Below are 18,780 nucleotides of genomic sequence, written 5' to 3'. Positions count from 1 at the left end.
ACTAGAACGCTATTTGGCCCTAAACAGAGAGTACACATTGGCAGAATACCTGACCACTGTGACCCAAAATTAAGGAAAGCTTTGACTATGTACAGACTCAGTGAGCATAGCCTTGCTATTGAGAAAGGCAGCTGAAGGCAGACCTGGCTCTCAAGAGAAGACACTCTATGTTTACACTGCCCACAAAATGAGGTGGAAACTGAGCTGCACTTCCTAACCTCCTGCCAAATGTATGACCATGTTAGAGACCAATATTTCCCTCAGATTACACAGACCCACAAAGAATTCGAAAACAAATCCAATTTTGATAAACTCCCATATCTATTGGGTGAAATACCACAGTGTGCATTCACAGCAGCAAGATTTGTGACCTGTTCCCACAAGAAAGGGGCAACCAGTGAAGAACAAATAACATTGTAAATACAACCAATATTTATTTATTTTCCCTTTTGTACTTTAACTATTTGCACATCGTTACAACACTGTATATAGACATAATATGACATTGGAAATGTCTTTATTCTTCTTGAACTTGTGTGAGTGTAATATTTACTGTTCACTTTTTATTGTTTATTTCACTTTTGTTTATCCATTTCATGTAACGATCCCGGCAGTCTGAGTCGGGTCCTGTCTGTGGACTAGTTTTTCTGCTCGTGATCTCCAGTTTCCCGAGGGTTCTGGAACGCTCCGGGGAGCTCTCTTGATTTCCGCACCTGCATCCCATCAGCAATCTGCACACCTGGTCCTGATCATCACCCTTCTTAGGCTCTGGCCTAACATCCATTCCCTGCCGGATCGTTAGCCATGAACAGTAGGTTTACCAGAGTATCAGTCTTAGAGCGTCTAGCGTTAGTTTTGTTGTTTTGCACCTTGTTGGTTTGTTGTTTACTTACCTCCGTTTTGTTCCATCTGCAGTCACTCATCCGGGACCTTCATCCAACCTCTGCCTGGTGGTCGGCGGCTGCCGAGCCATGATTGGATCAACCACTGCACCCCCCCAACAACTAATCAACGCCGCCCGGCTCTGTTCCCTGGATTATTCAGCATCACTCTTGAATTTGTAAATAAACACTCACCTTCGTTTCAACTTACCTTGTCCTGGTCTGCTTCTGGGTTCTGGCTTTGTAACTCGTGACAGAACGATCCGGCCAGTAATGAACCCAGCGGACCTGGACTCTGTTCGCCATGCCATTTCCCATCAGGAGAAGATGTTGGGACAACATAGCACGGCACTACAGGAGATAGCGTTGTCAGTTCGGAACCTTTCTACCGGTCTGACGGAGGTCCAGAACCAGCGCAAGTTTCCGGTGGAGGATCCACTACCCGGTTTCACCCATCTCGCCTGCCGCGTCTGGAGCTGTGTCCTTCCGTGAGCCCAAGGTTCCGACGCCGGATAAATATGAGGGGGAGCTGGGAAGATGCCGTTCTTTCCTTATGCAGTGTGGGTTAGTGTTCGATCTACAGCCCTACTCTTATGCCACAGACAAGGCTAGGATAGCCTTTGTGATTGAGTTGCTGCGTGGTCGAGCGCTGGAGTGGGCTTCAGCCGTTTGGGAACGACAAGACCCCCTGCATGGCTTCATACCAGGGGTTCACGGCCGAGATGAGGAAGCTCTTCGACCATTCCGTCCGAGGGAGGGACGCAGCTAGGCGCCTGTTTTCGCTTCACCAAGGAACTCGCAGCGTGGCCGACTTCGTGATCGAGTTCAAGACGTTGGCTGTGGAGAGTGGGTGGAATGAGGAGTCTCTGCAAGCGGCCTTTTACCAGGGTCTGTCGGAGCAGCTCAAGGATGAGTTGATCTCCTATCCGGAGCCTAGTGACCTGGACAGCTTGGTAGCCTTGTCTATTCGGGTGGATAATCGAGTCCGAGAGCGAAGGAGGGAGAAGCAATGGGGTCCGTCCAATCGATCAGCTTCTCAGTTCCCAGTCGGGTCGGGTGGTGGACCAGAACACGTCGATCATTCTCCACCACAAAGGATTAGTGGAGAGGTCCTCTCTCCCGATTCTGAACCCATGCAAGTGGGGCGGCACGGGTTAACCAAGGAGGAGACGTCAACATAGACGTAAGACCAACTGCTGCCTCTACTGTGGTAGCTCGGGACATTACATCTCCACTTGTTCCCGGCGGTCGTCAAACTGCCCGGCTCGCTAAAGTTGGGAGGACTTTTAGCGAGCCAGTTTCAACCTCTCAGTACCTCTGTCAGACCCGTTTCCCGGCTACCCTTGTGAACAGGAATCAGAGCTTAGCGATTAACGCTTTTATCGATTCAGGTGCCGATGGAAGCTTTCTTGATGCCGAGTTGGTGGAACAGCTGGGGCTTTCCAAGGAGCAATTGCCGGAAGCCATTGAAGCGACCACTCTGAACGGCAGTAGTCTGGCACGTATCACGATGAGGACTGAACCGGTTAAGATGCTGTTGTCGGGGAATCATTCGGAGATGATTTCATTCTTCATTCTGCTGTCTTCCCATGTTCCTCTGGTCCTTGGATACCCCTGGCTGAAGGAACACAATCCCACGTTCGATTGGGTGACGGGCAAGGTAACGAGTTGGAGCCTTGATTGTCATGCTAACTGTCTCAAGACTGCCTGTCCCCATTCGGTTCCCAGTCAGGTGATTGAGGCTAAACCCCCAGATTTGTCCCTGGTTCCCGAGACATATCACGATTTGGGGGGAAGTGTTCAGTAAGCAGAAGGCTCTGTCACTCCCTCCCCCACCGACCATATGATTGTGCCATCAACCTGTTCCCTGGAGCTGTCTACCCCAAGGGAAGGTTATACAGTATCTCCCGCCCTGAACGTGAGGCTTTGGAGACCTACATCAAGGAGTCCCTAGCTGCTGGTCTCGTTCGATCCTCGTCATCACCCCTGGGGGCAGGATTCTTCTTTGTGGGTAAGAAGGATGGCTCTCTTCGACCGTGTATTGATTATCGGGGTTTGAATGACATCACGGTCAAGAACAAGTATCCCCCTGCCCTTGATGAGTTCTGCCTTCGACTCCTTACAGGGTGCTACGGTGTTCACCAAGCTAGACCTACGCAATGCGTATCACATGGTCCGGATCAGAGAGGGAGACGAGTGGTTGACGGGTTTCAATACACCCGATGGGTCACTCGCAGTATCAGGTGATGCCGTTTGGACTGACCAATGCTCCAGCGGTATTCCAGAGTATGGTGAAACGGCGTCCTGAGAGATATGATCGGTCTCTTTGTGTTTGTTTACCTGGATGACATTCTGATCTTCTCGAAGGAACCTTCCGACCACGTCCAGCATGTCCGGCAGGTTCTGCAGCGATTGTTGGAGAATCGCCTGTTCGTGAAGGCCGAGAAGTGCGAAGTTTCACGCCCACACGACATCCTTTCTCGGGTACATCATCTCCAGGGAGAGATTAGGATGGACCAGGAGAAGGTTAGAGCGGTTCTGGAATGGGCCCAGCCCGGTACGAGATTGCAGCTCCAGAGATTTTTGGGGTTTGCAAATTTCTACCGCAGATTCATCCGGGATTACAGCCGTGTGGCCGCTCCGTTAACGGCCTTGACTTCCAGTATCAGGAGCTTCAAGTGGAATCCGGAGGCGGATCGAGCGTTTCTGGATTTGAAGAGGCGATTCTACCAACGCACCGATTCTCTCTCAACCGGACACGGCCCGTCAGTTCGCTCGTTGAAGTGGACGCGTCTGATGTGGGAGTTGGCGCCATCCTGTCGCAGCGATGCTCCACGGACAGTAAACTCCATCCCTGCGCCTACTACTCTCTGCGCCTTTCGCCTGCGGAGAGGAATTACGATGTGGGTAACCGGGAGCTTCTCGCGGTGAAACTTGCCTTGGAGGAGTGGCGCCACTGGTTGGAGGGGCGGAGCAGCCGTTTATTGTCTGGACTGACCACAAGAACCTTGCTTACGTGCAATCGGCTAGACGTCTCAACTCCCCGTCAGGCCAGGTGGTCGTTGTTTTCGGACGATTCAATTTTTTCCCTGACGTTCCGACCTGGATCTAAGAACGGCAAGGCGGACGCCTTGTCTCGGATGTTCTCCAAGACGGAGGAGAGTGGGTCCAAGACCGAGACAATTCTCCCCCGGAACTGCGTCGTGGGAGCTGTTAGGTGGAAGATTGAGGAGGAGGTGATGGCGGCTCTTCGGACGCAGCCCGGTCCCGGTAACGGTCCACCCGGTCGGTTGTTTGTGCCTGAGTCGGTTCGTCCTGCGGTCCTCAAATGGTCCCACGCCAGCAAGATGGCTTGTCACCCCTGGCGTGGCTCGGACGATGGCGTTTCTTCGCAGACGTTTTTGGTGGCCTGCCATGGCCGAGGATACTCGGGGTTATGTTGCTGCCTGTCCAGTGTGTGCGCAGAATAAGAGTACCAATCGGCCCAGCTCTGGACTACTTCACCCCCTTCCTATTCCCCGGCGACCATGGTCGCATCTGGCCCTGGACTTTGTCACTGGGTTGCCCGCTTCTGAGGGGAACACGGTCGTTCTGACCATCGTGGACAGATTCAGCAAGTTCGCCCACTTTGTGCCAATTGCCAAGCTTCCCTCTGCCTCGGGAGACGTCCGAGATCCTGGTTAGGAGGTTTTCAGGGTCCACGGGTTGCCCAGTGATATCGTTTCCGACCGTGGCCCTCAGTTTACCTTCTGCTGTCTGGAAGTCCTTCTGTTTGGCCATTGGAGCTACAGTCAGTCTCACATCTGGTTTTCACCCCCAATCTAATGGTCAGGCGGAGAGAGCCAACCAGAAGATGGAATCCACGCTACGCTGCCTGGCCTCTTCCAACCCCACCTCCTGGGTCTCTCAGTTGCCTTGGGTTGAGTATGCCCACAATACTCTCCCTACATCTGCCACTGGGATGTCTCCCTTCCAGTGCCTGTATGGCTACCAACCTCCCTTGTTCCCTTCTCAGGAGAAGGAGCTCTCAGTGCCTTCTGTTCAGGCCCATATTCGTCGTTGCCACCGGACCTGGCATCGGGCCAGAAAGGCACTCCTTAGAGTTTCCGGACCGGTATCAGCTCCAGGCGAATCGTCGCGGATCCCCGCTCCCACCTACACCATCGGAGATAGGGTCTGGTTGGCCACACGGGATCTTCCTTTACGGACTGAGTCTAGGAAGTTGTTACCGAAGTTCATTGGTCCGTTTGTGGTGGAGAAGGTGATCAATCCGGTGGCAGTTCGACTCAAACTCCCGAGGACGCTCAGAGTCCATCCCACCTTTCATGTCTCCTGCCTCAAGCCTGTTTTCCCTCAGTCCTCTGTTGCCTCCTCCGCCTCCTCCTCCTCCTCCTTGGATGATCGGAGGTGGTCCTGCCTACACGGTGCGACGCATCATGGATTCCAGACGGCGGGGCCGGGGTTTCCAGTATCTCCGTGGACTGGGAGGGGTATGGTCCTGAAGAGAGGAGTTGGATTCCGCGGCGACAGATCCTAGATGCTGACCTCATCCGTGACTTCTACCGCCTCCATCCTGGCGCTCCGGGAGTCCGCCCGGTGGCGTTCGTCCGGAGGGGGTACTGTAACGATCCCGGCAGTCTGAGTCGGGTCCTGTCTGTGGACTAGTTTTTCTGCTCGTGATCTCCAGTTTCCCGAGGGTTCTGGAACGCTCCGGGGAGCTCTCTTGATTTCCGCACCTGCATCCCATCAGCAATCTGCACACCTGGTCCTGATCATCACCCTTCTTAGGCTCTGGCCTAACATCCATTCCCTGCCGGATCGTTAGCCATGAACAGTAGGTTTACCAGAGTATCAGTCTTAGAGCGTCTAGCGTTAGTTTTGTTGTTTTGCACCTTGTTGGTTTGTTGTTTACTTACCTCCGTTTTGTTCCATCTGCAGTCACTCATCCGGGACCTTCATCCAACCTCTGCCTGGTGGTCGGCGGCTGCCGAGCCATGATTGGATCAACCACTGCACCCCCAACAACTAATCAACGCCGCCCGCTCTGTTCCCTGGATTATTCAGCATCACTCTTGAATTTGTAAATAAACACTCACCTTCGTTTCAACTTACCTTGTCCTGGTCTGCTTCTGGGTTCTGGCTTTGTAACTCGTGACATTTCACTTGCTTTGGCAATGTAAACATATGTTTCCCATGCAAATAAAGCCCCTTGAATTGAATTGAGAGAGAGACACGACCCATCGAGAGAGAGAGAGAGAGAGAGAGAGAGAGAGAGACGGAGAGGGGAGAGATTAGGGGGGTGTAAACCATGTTAACAATTTCAGGTTGTGATGTTTGGATCAAATAAATATTTTAAATAAGTAGTTATGAACATTTTATCATTCAGTGTCAACAGAGCGGAAATGCAAACCTAGTTAGTAATTCATGATTTCAAACAAAGCCACTATCATTCAGAATCAGAATGTGGAATAACACACGTCATGAAGGTGACTCATGGTCATTTAAATGAAATAACTGGAACATGTTATTCACTGAATTAGTTCATTAATGTTAATGACCTTCATCAATCCCTCTCACAATTCACTTATTTATTTTTTTCAGGAATATTTTCACTGCAGCCCACTAGCTGTTGCCTAGATGCAGGTAACACAACACTCAATAAATAACAGCTGAATGTTAGTAGGCTAAGAGGGAAAGAGACAAGCATTAATTAGAAGTAGTGTTGGTAAGTATCCCAAGCCCTGGCAAACTATTAACTCATCAGATTGAAATGTTTGTCTCTATCAATTTATCCACACAATAACTGTAATATAAAAAAATAAAAAATAAATTAAACTAACATGAGACGTGCACACAGGCTGAGTTTACACAGGCAGACCAATTCAGATTTTTTTGCGCAATTATCTGATTGGCCAAAATACGAATGAAAAACAGATCAGAATTGGGCTGCTGTGTAAATGCGGCCATAGAGGGGGCAGTCCAGAAGTACGTGGCCATTCACACACTCACATGCACATCTTATTCGGATCCACAGTAAAATGTAAGTGACTCAAGGGTCATACTGTTGTCACGGAGACCGCCGAGGCTGCTCCTCCTCCTTGCTCGGGCAGGCTTCGGCGTTCGTCGTCCCCGGAGTACTAGCTACTACCGCTTGATGTTTTCGATGTTTGTTTGGTTATGTCTAGTTGGTGCACCTGTCTCGTATTCTGTCTTGATTATGTCTCCTATAAGTTCCCCTGTGTTAGGTTTGCATTTTGTGTGTTATTGTCGCCTGTCTTGTATGTATAGGTTCTGTGACCTTGGCTTTTGTGGGTTTTACGCACTCGCGTATTTTGTTACGCCTCTTGTGTTTTTGGAGGCTGTTATTTTGTGTGTACCTTGAGAGGTATTAGTAAAGTCATCTTGACTATTCCTCTGTGTCCTGCGCTTGACTCCACCACCGCATCCACATCAGACCTTGACAGAATAACACACCACCTATGGAGTCAGCAGGAGCAGCAGCGGCGGTGACCGAGTCACTGGAGGAGCGGGGTCAGCAGCCAGGACGCCATGATCCAGCGCCTAGGCGCCGCCATGCAAGAAGTCATGAACACCCTGCGCCGATTGGAGAGAGGAGGCTTGCCCACACCTCCTCCTACCGTACCACCACCATCGGCCAGCCCCATCATACCAGCTCCGGAGTCCAGTGGGATTCGGCTCTCACTCCCGAGGGCATATGATGGCACCGCAGCCGGGTGTCAGGGGTTCCTCCTTCAGGTGGAGCTCTACCTGGCAACCATACACCCGGCGCCCTCGGGATATGAGAGCGTTTCCGCCCTCATCTCCTGTCTCTCCGGCAAGGCTTTGGAGTGGGCCAATGCCGAATGGAGGGGAATAGACGCCGCCACCATCAGCTACGCGGAGTTCTCCCGCCGCTTCAGGGCTGTTTTCGATCATCCTCCAGAGGGTAAAGCGGCGGGGGAGCATCTGTTCCACCTCCGACAGGGGAAGAGGAGCGCACAGGAGTTCGCCCTGGACTTCCGGACTCTAGCGGCAGATGCGGGGTGGAATGAGAGGGCCCTCATCGACCACTATCAGTGCAGCCTGCGAGAGGACGTTCGACGAGAGTTGGCCTGCAGGGACACCAATTTAACCTTCGACCAGTTGGTGGACCATCTGGATACCCTGCTGGCTACCCGCGGACGTCCGGAGTTGGGGCCGTCCATTCCATCCCCCGTCCATTCCATCCCCCAGCACCTCCGAGCCGAGCCCTATGGAGCTCGGGGTGCTGGCGCTAGAGAGAGGAGGAGAGAGATCTGGAGGGAGGCCGTCCCCTGCACCAACTGTGGCCGTAGAGGACACACTGCGGTTCGGTGCTGGGGAGGGTCTCCAGGGGATCGAGGCAACAGGTCACGCGCTGGGGAGTCATTCCAGGTGAGCAGGCGCCCAACTCACCCAGAGCTCTCTGTTGGTCACATGTGTATACCTGTAGTATTCCCCCAGGTTGCATCTCATTCCCAGCATAAGGCGCTAGTCGATTCAGGCGCAGCTGGGAATTTTATTGATCGTAATTTTTGTGTTAAGTTAGGGATTCCCCTCCGACCAGTAGATGTGCCTTTCCCGATTCATGCCTTAGATAGCCGTCCGTTGGGATCTGGGTTGATTAGGGAGGTCACAGCGCCACTAAAGATGAAGGCGCAGGGGGTTCATGAGGAGATCATTCAGTTATATCTGATCGATTCTCCTGCGTATCCCGTGGTGCTGGGGCTTCCTTGGTTAATCGCCCATGACCCCACCATTTCGTGGCAACAGAGGGCTCTCAAGGAGTGGTCTGCCCAGTGTGTTGGGCGATGTCTAGGTGTTTCCGTAGGGGCGACCACGGTGGAGAGTCCGAACCAATTGCCCGCACCGCACATTCCTCCTGAGTATGATGATTTGGCACTAGTGTTTAGCAAGACTAGGGCGACGCGATTGCCACCTCATAAACAGGGGGATTGTGCGATAGACCTCCAGGCAGGTGCTGCACTTCCGCGTAGTCATGTGTATCCTCTGTCTCAAGAGGAGAAGGTGGCTATGGAGACATACATAGCCGAGTCTCTGAGACAGGGATACATACGGCCCTCCACTTCCCCTGCGTCCTCGAGTTTATTTTTTGTGAAGAAGAAGGATGGAGGGTTGCGCCCGTGTATTGATTACCGTAGTCTCAATCAGATCACTGTGAAATACAGTTATCCACTCCCTCTGATTGCGAGTATGACGGAATCATTACACAGAGCGCGTTTCTTCACAAAACAGGTTCTCAGGAGCGCCTACAACTTGGAGCGCATTAGGGAGGGAGATGAATGGAAGACGGCATTTAGTACCACCTCGGGTCACTACGAGTATCTCGTCATGCCATACGGGTTAATGAATGCTCCTTCAGTCTTCCAATCCTTTGTGGACGAGATCTTCCGGGATTTGCATGGGCAGGGTGTAGTAGTGTATATTGACGACATACTAGTTTACTCTTCTACACGAGCCGAGCATGTAGCCCTGGTGCGTCGAGTGTTGGGTAGGCTGTTGGAGCATGACTTGTATGTCAAGGCAGAGAAATGTCTGTTTTTCCAGGAGTCCATCTCTTTCCTGGGCCATCGATTGTCCGCGTCAGGGGTGGAGATGGAGATTGACCGCGTTTCAGCCATGCGTAATTGGCCGACTCCAACCACGATTAAGGAAGTGCAGCGGTTTTTGGGTTTTGCCAATTACTACCGGAGGTTTATCCGGGGTTTTGGACAGGTGGCAGCTCCCATCACCTCCCTGCTGAAGGGGGGCCCGGTGCGTTTGCAGTGGTCAGCTGAGGCGGACAGGGCGTTTGGTAAACTGAAGGACCTGTTCACCTCTGCTCCGATGCTGGCGCATCCGGATCCCGCTTTAGCGTTCCAGGTGGAGGTGGACGCGTCAGAGGCCGGTATTGGGGCTGTACTGTCTCAACGCTCAGGCACCCCCCCCTAAACTCCGGCCCTGCACTTTTTACTCTAAGAAGCTCAGCCCGGCGGAATGTAATTATGACGTGGGGGACAGGGAGCTGCTCACCGTGGTTCAAGCCCTAAAGGTGTGGAGGCATTGGCTTGAGGGGGCTCAACACCCTTTTCTCATTCTGACTGACCATCGTAACCTGGAGTACATCCGGCCAGCTAGGAGACTGAACCCTCGTCAGGCGAGGTGGACCATGTTTCTGGCCCGGTTTGTGTTTAAGCTCACTTACATCCCAGGGTCCCAGAACGGTAAGGCAGACGCCCTGTCACGGCGATATGATGCAGAGGAGAGGTCCATTGAGTCCACGCCCATACTGCCGGAGTCTTGTCTGGTGGCACCGGTGGTGTGGGAGGTCGATGCGGAGATCGAGCGGGCGTTGCGCACCGACCCTACTCCTCCAGATTGTCCGGTGGGGCGGACGTACGTTCCGCTCGAGATTCGTGATCGTCTCATATATTGGGCTCATACGTCACCCTCCTCTGGACACCCTGGTATCGGCCGGACAGTGCACTGCCTTAGTGACAAGTACTGGTGGCCAACTTTGGCTAAGGACGTGAGGGTTTATGTCTCCTCCTGCTATGTGTGCGCTCAGTGTAAGAAGCCTAGACACCTGCCCAGGGGGATGTTACAACCCCTACCCATTCCACAACGGCCGTGGTCTCACCTCTCGGTAGACTTTGTCACGGACCTTCCCCCCTCCTAGGGGAATACCACTATTCTGGTCGTTGTGGATCGGTTCTCTAAAGCCTGTCGTCTCATCCCAATGCCAGGTCTCCCTACTGCCCTACAGACTGCTGAGGCTTTGTTTACCCACGTCTTCCGGCACTACGGGGTACCCGAGGATATAGTGTGTGATCGGGGTCCCCAATTCACCTCTAGAGTCTGGAGGGCGTTCATGGAACGCTTGGGGGTCTCGGTTAGCCTTACCTCGGGTTTCCACCCTGAGAGTAATGGGCAGGTGGAGAGAGTGAACCAGGATGTGGGTAGGTTTCTGAGGTCATATTGCCAGGACCGGCAGGGGGAGTGGTCGGGATATATTCCCTGGGCAGAGATAGCCCAGAACTCCCTCCGTCATTCATCTACTAACCTGACACCTTTCCAGTGTGTGTTAGGTTACCAGCCGGTTCTGGCACCTTGGCATCAGAGCCAGATCGAGGCCCCTGTGGTGGACGAGTGGTTTCGGCGCTCGGAGGAGACGTGGAATGCTGCGCACGTTCATTTGCAGCGTGCCATCAGGCGGCAAAAGGCGAGCGCCGATCGCCACCGCAGTGAGGCTCCGGTGTATGCACCAGGAGACCGGGTCTGGCTCTCGACTCGAAACCTGCCCCTTCGCCTGCCCTGCCGGAAGCTGGGTCGGCGGTTTGTGGCGCCATTTAAAGTCCTGAGGAGATTGAACGAGGTTTGTTACAGGTTACAACTGCCTAATGATTATCGCATTAACCCCTCGTTCCATGTGTCTCTCCTCAGGCCGGTGGTAGCTGGTCCACTCCAGGACAGTGAGATACGGGAGACTCCTCCGCCCCCACTGGACATCGAGGGGGCTCCGGCGTACTCAGTCCGGTCCATCGTGGATTCGAGACGTTGGATGGGGGGTCTGCAGTATCTCGTGGAGTGGGAGGGGTACGGACCGGAGGAACGGTGCTGGGTGCCTAGGAGGGACATTTTAGATCCCTCCCTCCTGACGGAGTTCCACCGGAGTCATCCTACGCGTCCTGCTCCGCGTCCTCCTGGCCGTCCCCGAGGCCGGGGTCGGCGCACGGCTGGTACCGCGCGTCAAGGGGGGGGGTACTGTCACGGAGACCGCCGAGGCTGCTCCTCCTCCTTGCTCGGGCAGGCTTCGGCGTTCGTCGTCCCCGGAGTACTAGCTACTACCGCTTGATGTTTTCGATGTTTGTTTGGTTATGTCTAGTTGGTGCACCTGTCTCATATTCTGTCTTGATTATGTCTCCTATAAGTTCCCCTGTGTTAGGTTTGCATTTTGTGTGTTATTGTCGCCTGTCTTGTATGTATAGGTTCTGTGACCTTGGCTTTTGTGGGTTTTACGCACTCGCGTATTTTGTTACGCCTCTTGTGTTTTTGGAGGCTGTTATTTTGTGTGTACCTTGAGAGGTATTAGTAAAGTCATCTTGACTATTCCTCTGTGTCCTGCGCTTGACTCCACCACCGCATCCACATCAGAACCTTGACAACTGTACTGTATATAACCTTAAGTCAATTGACCTATAACACCCGATTTGTCACCCCAGACACATGCTAATTTACCCCTCATACATCTCACGCACACGCACACGCACGCACACACACACACACACACACACACACACACACACACACACACACACACAAACACACACGTTCTTAGAATGTCTCTTTGAGTGGATCTCAGAGGTATTCTGGTTGTATAAGGGGTCTCAGGCCATGTGGAGGACCTTACACAACCACGTCTGAATGCCCCTGACTCTAGTTCCAACTATTCATACACACAAACAGAAAGTATCATGGGTAATGTTCAGAAGAGGATGTCTCAGAAGACATTTCCTCTAATGGTCCTTGCAAGGCTCTTTGTTACCATGACCTCAAAGATGCTCTACCAATTAGTAAATTAATACTCACACTTTTAAAAATACCCTTCCCCTGTCTTTTTAGTGTGTGCGTACACTTTTTAAAATACTATTCCCTTGTCTTTTGGTGTGTGTGTGTGTGTGTGTGTGTGTGTGTGTGCCTGTGTGGCACATGTCCAGTAGGGTTGGACACTGTTCAATGACTGGTTGATTCTGGTCATGTGATTGTATGATGTGCAATGAGGGTCAAATGAGCGCATGTTCACGTGCATTCCTTGATGATTCTGTGGTGAATTGTGAATGTGTGTGTGTGTGTACTATGTTTTTGTATGTGGGCCAGATTAGGAAGTACCGGGGTGGGTAATACGTTCATTCATGATTCTGGTTGGTGAATGGTGTGTGTGTGTGTCTGTGTGTGTGTTTCTGAACCCTTTAAGAGGAGGTGACGGTCAGGGACAGAGGCTATAAGTATTGTACTCAGTGTTCCACAGAGACAAGATGCTTCCTGCCACTGCCACTATGAGGATGACCATGTTGATGTTCACCTTGGTTATTCTAGGGTGTTTGGGGTTCCAAGGGGTGATGCCCTCTGACTCTAGGGCGTACAGAATGTCCATGACCAATGTCAACGGCGGACAGACGACCAGACAGCGACAGCCCCCTCTGGTAAGCATAACCCCACACCCAAAATGACCTCTAAAGCAGTAGTGTTGCCTATGGGAGGCTTGATAAAAAGAAGTCAAATATAGCAATTTAATGTCAAAATTAGATAATAAAGTAGAGCTACTAATAGATTGATAATTGATAGTTTATATTATTGTTATTTAATTATTATTTCCATAGTAAACTTTATTTAAATCAACTATTATTTGCTAACTAATTGCAGCTCACAGGCTGCATCTACACAGGTAGCCTAAGTCTTGACAATTGAGCTGATCTGACTGGTCAAAAGACCAATTAGTGGAAATATCATCTGAATAAAAGCAGAGAAAACAGGATAACATGTAGCCTAAAACACCACTAATAGCAATAACATATTAGATACAATGAAAAACACTTAAAAAGACCCACTAAATAAAAGCCTAAGTTAAAAGGTTCGTTTTGAGCTGCCTTTGTTGATAGATTATCTGCATCTAATGTCTTCAGGGCATTACAGAGTTTTGGTGCAGCTCTAGGCCTGTGTATTTATTACCAAATCATAATATTTTGGTTTTTTAAAACAGGGTGGCACAATGTTCTACTAATTGAATTGAACGGTGTATTTTTGTTCTGATTAGCCATCAGTCTGACATTCATTCACACCATGAACACTCCTCCTTCTAGGGAGTTTGTCCTAGCCACTGCGCTTCTGCATCTGCATTGCTTGCTCTTTGGGGTTTTAGGCTGGGAATCTGTAAAGCACTTTGTGACAACTGCTGATGTAAAAAGAGTTTTATAAAATACATTTTATTTGATTAATATTATGATTATATAATTTCAGAGTAAATATCAGGTTAAAAAATATCTGCTAAAATGGGTATGCAATGCAAATGCTCTATTGATTTGATATGACGATCAAGTTGTAGCCTTCTTTACCAGTTAACGAATAGTCATCAATAATATTCATTTTTGTGTGATTATATCTAGATTTTATACACACACAAAATAACATGAGGGAAAGAGGAATATTTCATGTTTTTTCCCTGCCCTTTGCTTTTCAGACAAGCAATGAAATACCACGGAGTCTCGAGGTGAATGATTTCAATATCAACGTAGTGCCGACCAGCGGCAAAGTAATTTTAGCACCAACCATTGTCCGACTCTACCCGCCGCCTGTCAAAACGTCACACCTTCACGCCAACCTCCCGCTGCGCTTCGGCCGGGACTCCCTACCCGATGACACCCACTCACCCAAATCCACCCTCAATTTACCGCAACGGTTTGGAAGAGCACAGGGGTCTGGCGCAACGGAACCGACGTCGTGTATTGAGTGTCCCCATATCGGGACAGTGCCCTCCGCCACCCTGCCACAGAGGTTCGTCAGGAAAGAGTTCTACCGCCGGTATCCTTTCCGAGCCATGGCCTTTTTCTCACGCAGGTCCGAACCCGTGCCAAATGGAAACATTAGGTAAGCCTACATTGACGCATAGTGGTGTTTTTGTTGCATGTTTCGACCAATAACATAAGGTAGCCTATTAAATAATTGCATTACTATATATATATATATATATATATATATATATATATATTTTTGGAAAACAGATGAGATACAGTACCATTTAGACTTCTATTTTCATTCCTCAGGCAGCAAGACTAATTATTATGATTTTGTCTCAGAGGAAGGTGAGACAGTGGAGAAGACTGAAGAGCTCAAGGTTGGATTTACTCCGCTGGAACTTTTGAAAGAACTCTGTCTCCACAGAAGCACGTGCCGTTTTCACGACCTGGGTCGCTTATATTTTTTCCTAATTTTTATCTAGTATGTAATCTATGAATATTGTTAAATTGGTGGCATATTGTTATTTAATCATGTAAAGCACAAATTAAAACGATTGTATCGATTATACCGTTGATGTGGATGTCATTGTTTCAGCACCATGGATAGGTCCTAAGTGGTCTACCAAATGTCAACTTCTGAATGTTCCACTTCTTGAAACAGCAACGTAGCCCATCAAACAGCAATATTTAAGACCTGTATTATTGCGATATAGCTATTGTGATAATAGCCTATGCCTAAGACATAGGCTAAAAGCTAGGCCAGCATTTTACTTAGGCCTATAGGCTATCTAAAAACGAAAGAGAAGGAAGTGGAATAAACTGAGTAGGCCTTTGGATCGAGTGCTGTGCAGTTTTACAGCGACTATACTATTGCTCATTATCTAACCATCTATTTTTCCCCCAATCTTTTTAAATTGTATCGTCAGCCTACATCACTTTACCTTGTTGATCATGGTGAAGATCAAGTATGACATCATTTGCAGCGCAGCTCCATTGTGAGTTCATCAAAGTAACACAGCCCCATCTAGCTCACGATGCCGGGGACATTGTTGGTCGGGGTAACTGCAGTTTGTCGAGTGATTCACTAAACCCTTATTTTGTGACGGCCACCTCTCGTGAGAGCTCCATCCCCCTCCTCTCAACTGCTCTCTCCCGTGCTCTCGCCTCCCCTCTCCTCGGAATGGAACCACCCCCCCCACCCCCAAATAAAAAACAAAACAAAACAGTAGGCCTACTTAGCTAATGATAGATAGGCTAATCATGTAATACTCTAGCTAGACCAGGTGCTGGCTGGGCTGGAGCAGACTATTTAGTTTTATTTTCTAAGTAAATCATTCACTCTCCATTTAGTATGATATGTTACGTTTCGTATGATATGTATTAATTTGTGGATGTCCATCACCCATTTCATATGATATGTTATGAATTACAATTGGTATTATATGTTATGAATTTGCGAAACGTACAATATGTTACGAATTAGCAAAATGTATGATATGTTACAAATTCTAGCTATGTGGCTAGGTGGCTAACATTAGCTAGCTGGCTAACGTTAGCTAGGCTAGGGGTTAGGGTTAAGGTCAGGAGTAAGGTACCCCCTTTTCCCCCCCAATTTTGATCTTGTCTCATCGCTGCAACTCCCCAAAGGGCTCTGGAGGCAAAGGTCAAGTCATGCATCCTCCGAAACATGACCCGCCAAACCGCGCTTCTTAACACCCGCCCACTTAATCCGGAAGCCAGCCGCACCAATGTGTCAGAGGAAACACTGTTCACCTGACAACCGAGGTCAGCCTGCAGCGCCCGACCCTCCACAAGGAGTCGCTATAGCACGATGAGCCAAGTAAAGCCCCCCGGCCAAACCCTCCCCTAACCCGGACGACGCTGGGCCAATTGTGTGCCGCTTTATGGGACTCCCGATCACAGCCGGTTGTGATACAGCCCGGGATCGAACCCGGGTCTGTAGTGACGCCTCTAGCACTGCAAAGCAGTGCCTTAAATTTGATATGTTACAAAAATGTAACATATCAAATTAATTTGAGTGTCCCGGATTTACATTTACTATGTTACATCTAGTTTATGAGACCAGGCTGGATGAATGTGTGCTCATATCACTTAGAACCTTGTTGATGATCTATAAGGAATCTATTCAATTTAAGAGCTATTCAGTGATTTTGGTTTATTGTTATTCCAGTATTTTCCTCTGAAAAATGTGATGAGAGCTTCAAGGCAACTCATGGATTAATTACACCAATTCAATTGAAATGTTCTTCACTGACTTGACAGTATTTGCTCCCCTTGAAATGTATCAAGGGACATTTCCTCTACAGTTCAGGATTTGGGGAGAGGGGGAACATGGGCTTACTACCCAATCATTCATAGAGTGATGTCCAACATGTCATAAACATAAACGAGAATTGATAATTTAATTGCTATAGAGACCATTACCATGGGCAGCACAGCGATCCGGGACAGCTTTGTCAGCCTGGGGCACCAAGGACCCTCCCCCATCTCTCTCCCACCCCGCTCTTCCCCCCTACCTGTCTTATGATCACACCTCCATACGGACCCTCCCTGAGGAACACTACCTGTCCTTCCTCCGAACCCCCACCCTGCCCCACGGGACCCCCGCTGTACCCCTCCTACATTTCATGAGGCTAGGCTGAGACTCTAACATCATACCTGTTACTGTAAGAGTTTCATTGCAGCAGAGGCACTAGTGAGGTACAGTGCATTCGGAAATTATTCAGAGTCTTCCTTTTTCCCACATTTTGTTATGTTACAGCCTTATTCTAAAATGGATTAAAGAAAACATTTTCCTCATCAATCTACACACAATACACCATAATGACAAAGTGAAAAACAGGTTTTTAGATTTTTTGGCAAAAACCCCCAGAAATACCTTATTTACGTAATTATTCAGACCCTTTGCTATGAGACTCGAAATTAAGCTCAGGTGCATCCTGTTTCCATTGATCATCCTTGAGATGTATCTGCAACTTGATTGGAGTCCACCTATAGTAAATTCAATTGATTGGACATGATTTGGAAAGGCACACACCTGTCTATATATCGTCCCACAGTTGACAGTGCATGTCAGAGCAAAAACCAAGCCATGAGGTCAAAGGAATTGTCCGTAGAGCTCAGAGACAGGATTGTGTCGAGGCACAGATCTGGGGAAGGGGACCAAAACATTTCTGCAACATTGAAGGTCCCCAAGAACACAGTGTCCTCCATCATTCTTAAATGGAATGCGTTTTTGAACAACCAAGACTCTTCCTTAAGCTGGCCGCCCGGCCAAACTGAGAAACCGGGGGAGAAGGGCTTTGGTCAGGGAGGTGACGAAGAACCTGATGGTCACTCTGACAGAGCTCCAGAGTTCCTCTGTGGAAATGGGAGAACCTTCCAGAAGGACAACCATCTCTGCAGCACTCCACCAATCAGGCCTTTATGGTAGAGTGGCCAGACGGAATCCACTCCTTAGTAAAAGGCACATGTCAGCCCGCTTGGAGTTTGCCAAAAGGCACCTAAAGACTCTCAGACCATGAGAAACAAGATTATCTGGTCTGATGAAACCAATATTGAACTCTTTGGCCTGAATGCCAAGCGTCACGTCTGGAGTAAACCTGGCAGCATGGTGGTGGCAGCATCATGCTGTGGGGATGTTTTTCAGTGGCAGGGACTGGAAGATCAGTTAGGATCGAGGGAATGATGAACGGAGCAAAGTACAGAGAGATCCTTGATGAAAACCTGCTCCAGAGCGCTCAGGACATCAGACTGGGGCGAAGTGGCTTTGGGATAAGTCTCTGGATGTCCTTGAGTGGCCCAGCCAGAGCCCGGACTTGAACCCGATCTAACATCTTTGGAGAGACCTGAAAGCTGTTGTCGTGACGTGACCTGCATTAATGTGATGACTGTTATTTATCGAATCAACTAACTGTGTTTGATTGTCACTCAATTAAAATAATAATGTAACAATTAATTAATTAGGACATTTGGGCACCACGGAAGAAGTTGTTTAACGAGTTACCATCTCCTGAATTAATCTCTTAGAATATATATACAGTACCAGTCAAAGGTTTGGGCACACCTACTCATTCAAGGGTTTTTCTTAGTTTTTACTATTTTCTACATTGTAAAATAATAGTGAAGACATTAACTATGAAATAACACATATGGAATCAGTTATTAACCAAAAAATTGTTCAACAAATCAAAATACATTTTATATGTGAGATTCTTCAAATAGCCACCCTTTGCCTTGATGACAGCTTTGCACACTCTTGGCATTCTCTCAACCAGCTTCACCTGGAATGCTTTTCCAACAGTCTTGAAGGAGTTCCCACATATGCTGAGCACTTGTTGGCTGCT

The 18,780-nt window shown here is 49.3% G+C and overlaps 1 protein-coding gene across 2 annotated transcripts in view; it reads left to right on the top strand.

The window, feature by feature from the left end:
- Positions 1 to 14,946, top strand: part of LOC121572946 — a 31,537-nt gene extending 16,591 nt beyond the window's left edge. For both annotated transcript variants that reach the window (XM_041884984.2, XM_041884985.2), the window contains exons 3-5: positions 12,996 to 13,102; positions 14,137 to 14,543; positions 14,720 to 14,946. In XM_041884984.2, the coding sequence (XP_041740918.1) occupies positions 12,996 to 13,102; positions 14,137 to 14,543; positions 14,720 to 14,732 (527 nt within the window). In that variant the 3' untranslated portion in view covers positions 14,733 to 14,946. The remainder of the gene's footprint in view (positions 1 to 12,995; positions 13,103 to 14,136; positions 14,544 to 14,719) is intronic.
- Positions 14,947 to 18,780: the final 3,834 nt, after the last annotated feature.

This window comes from Coregonus clupeaformis, chromosome 8, assembly GCF_020615455.1.
Source record: "Coregonus clupeaformis isolate EN_2021a chromosome 8, ASM2061545v1, whole genome shotgun sequence".
NCBI classification, from domain to species: Eukaryota; Metazoa; Chordata; class Actinopteri; order Salmoniformes; family Salmonidae; genus Coregonus; species Coregonus clupeaformis.
This window is presented reverse-complemented; position numbering and strand designations above follow the sequence as displayed.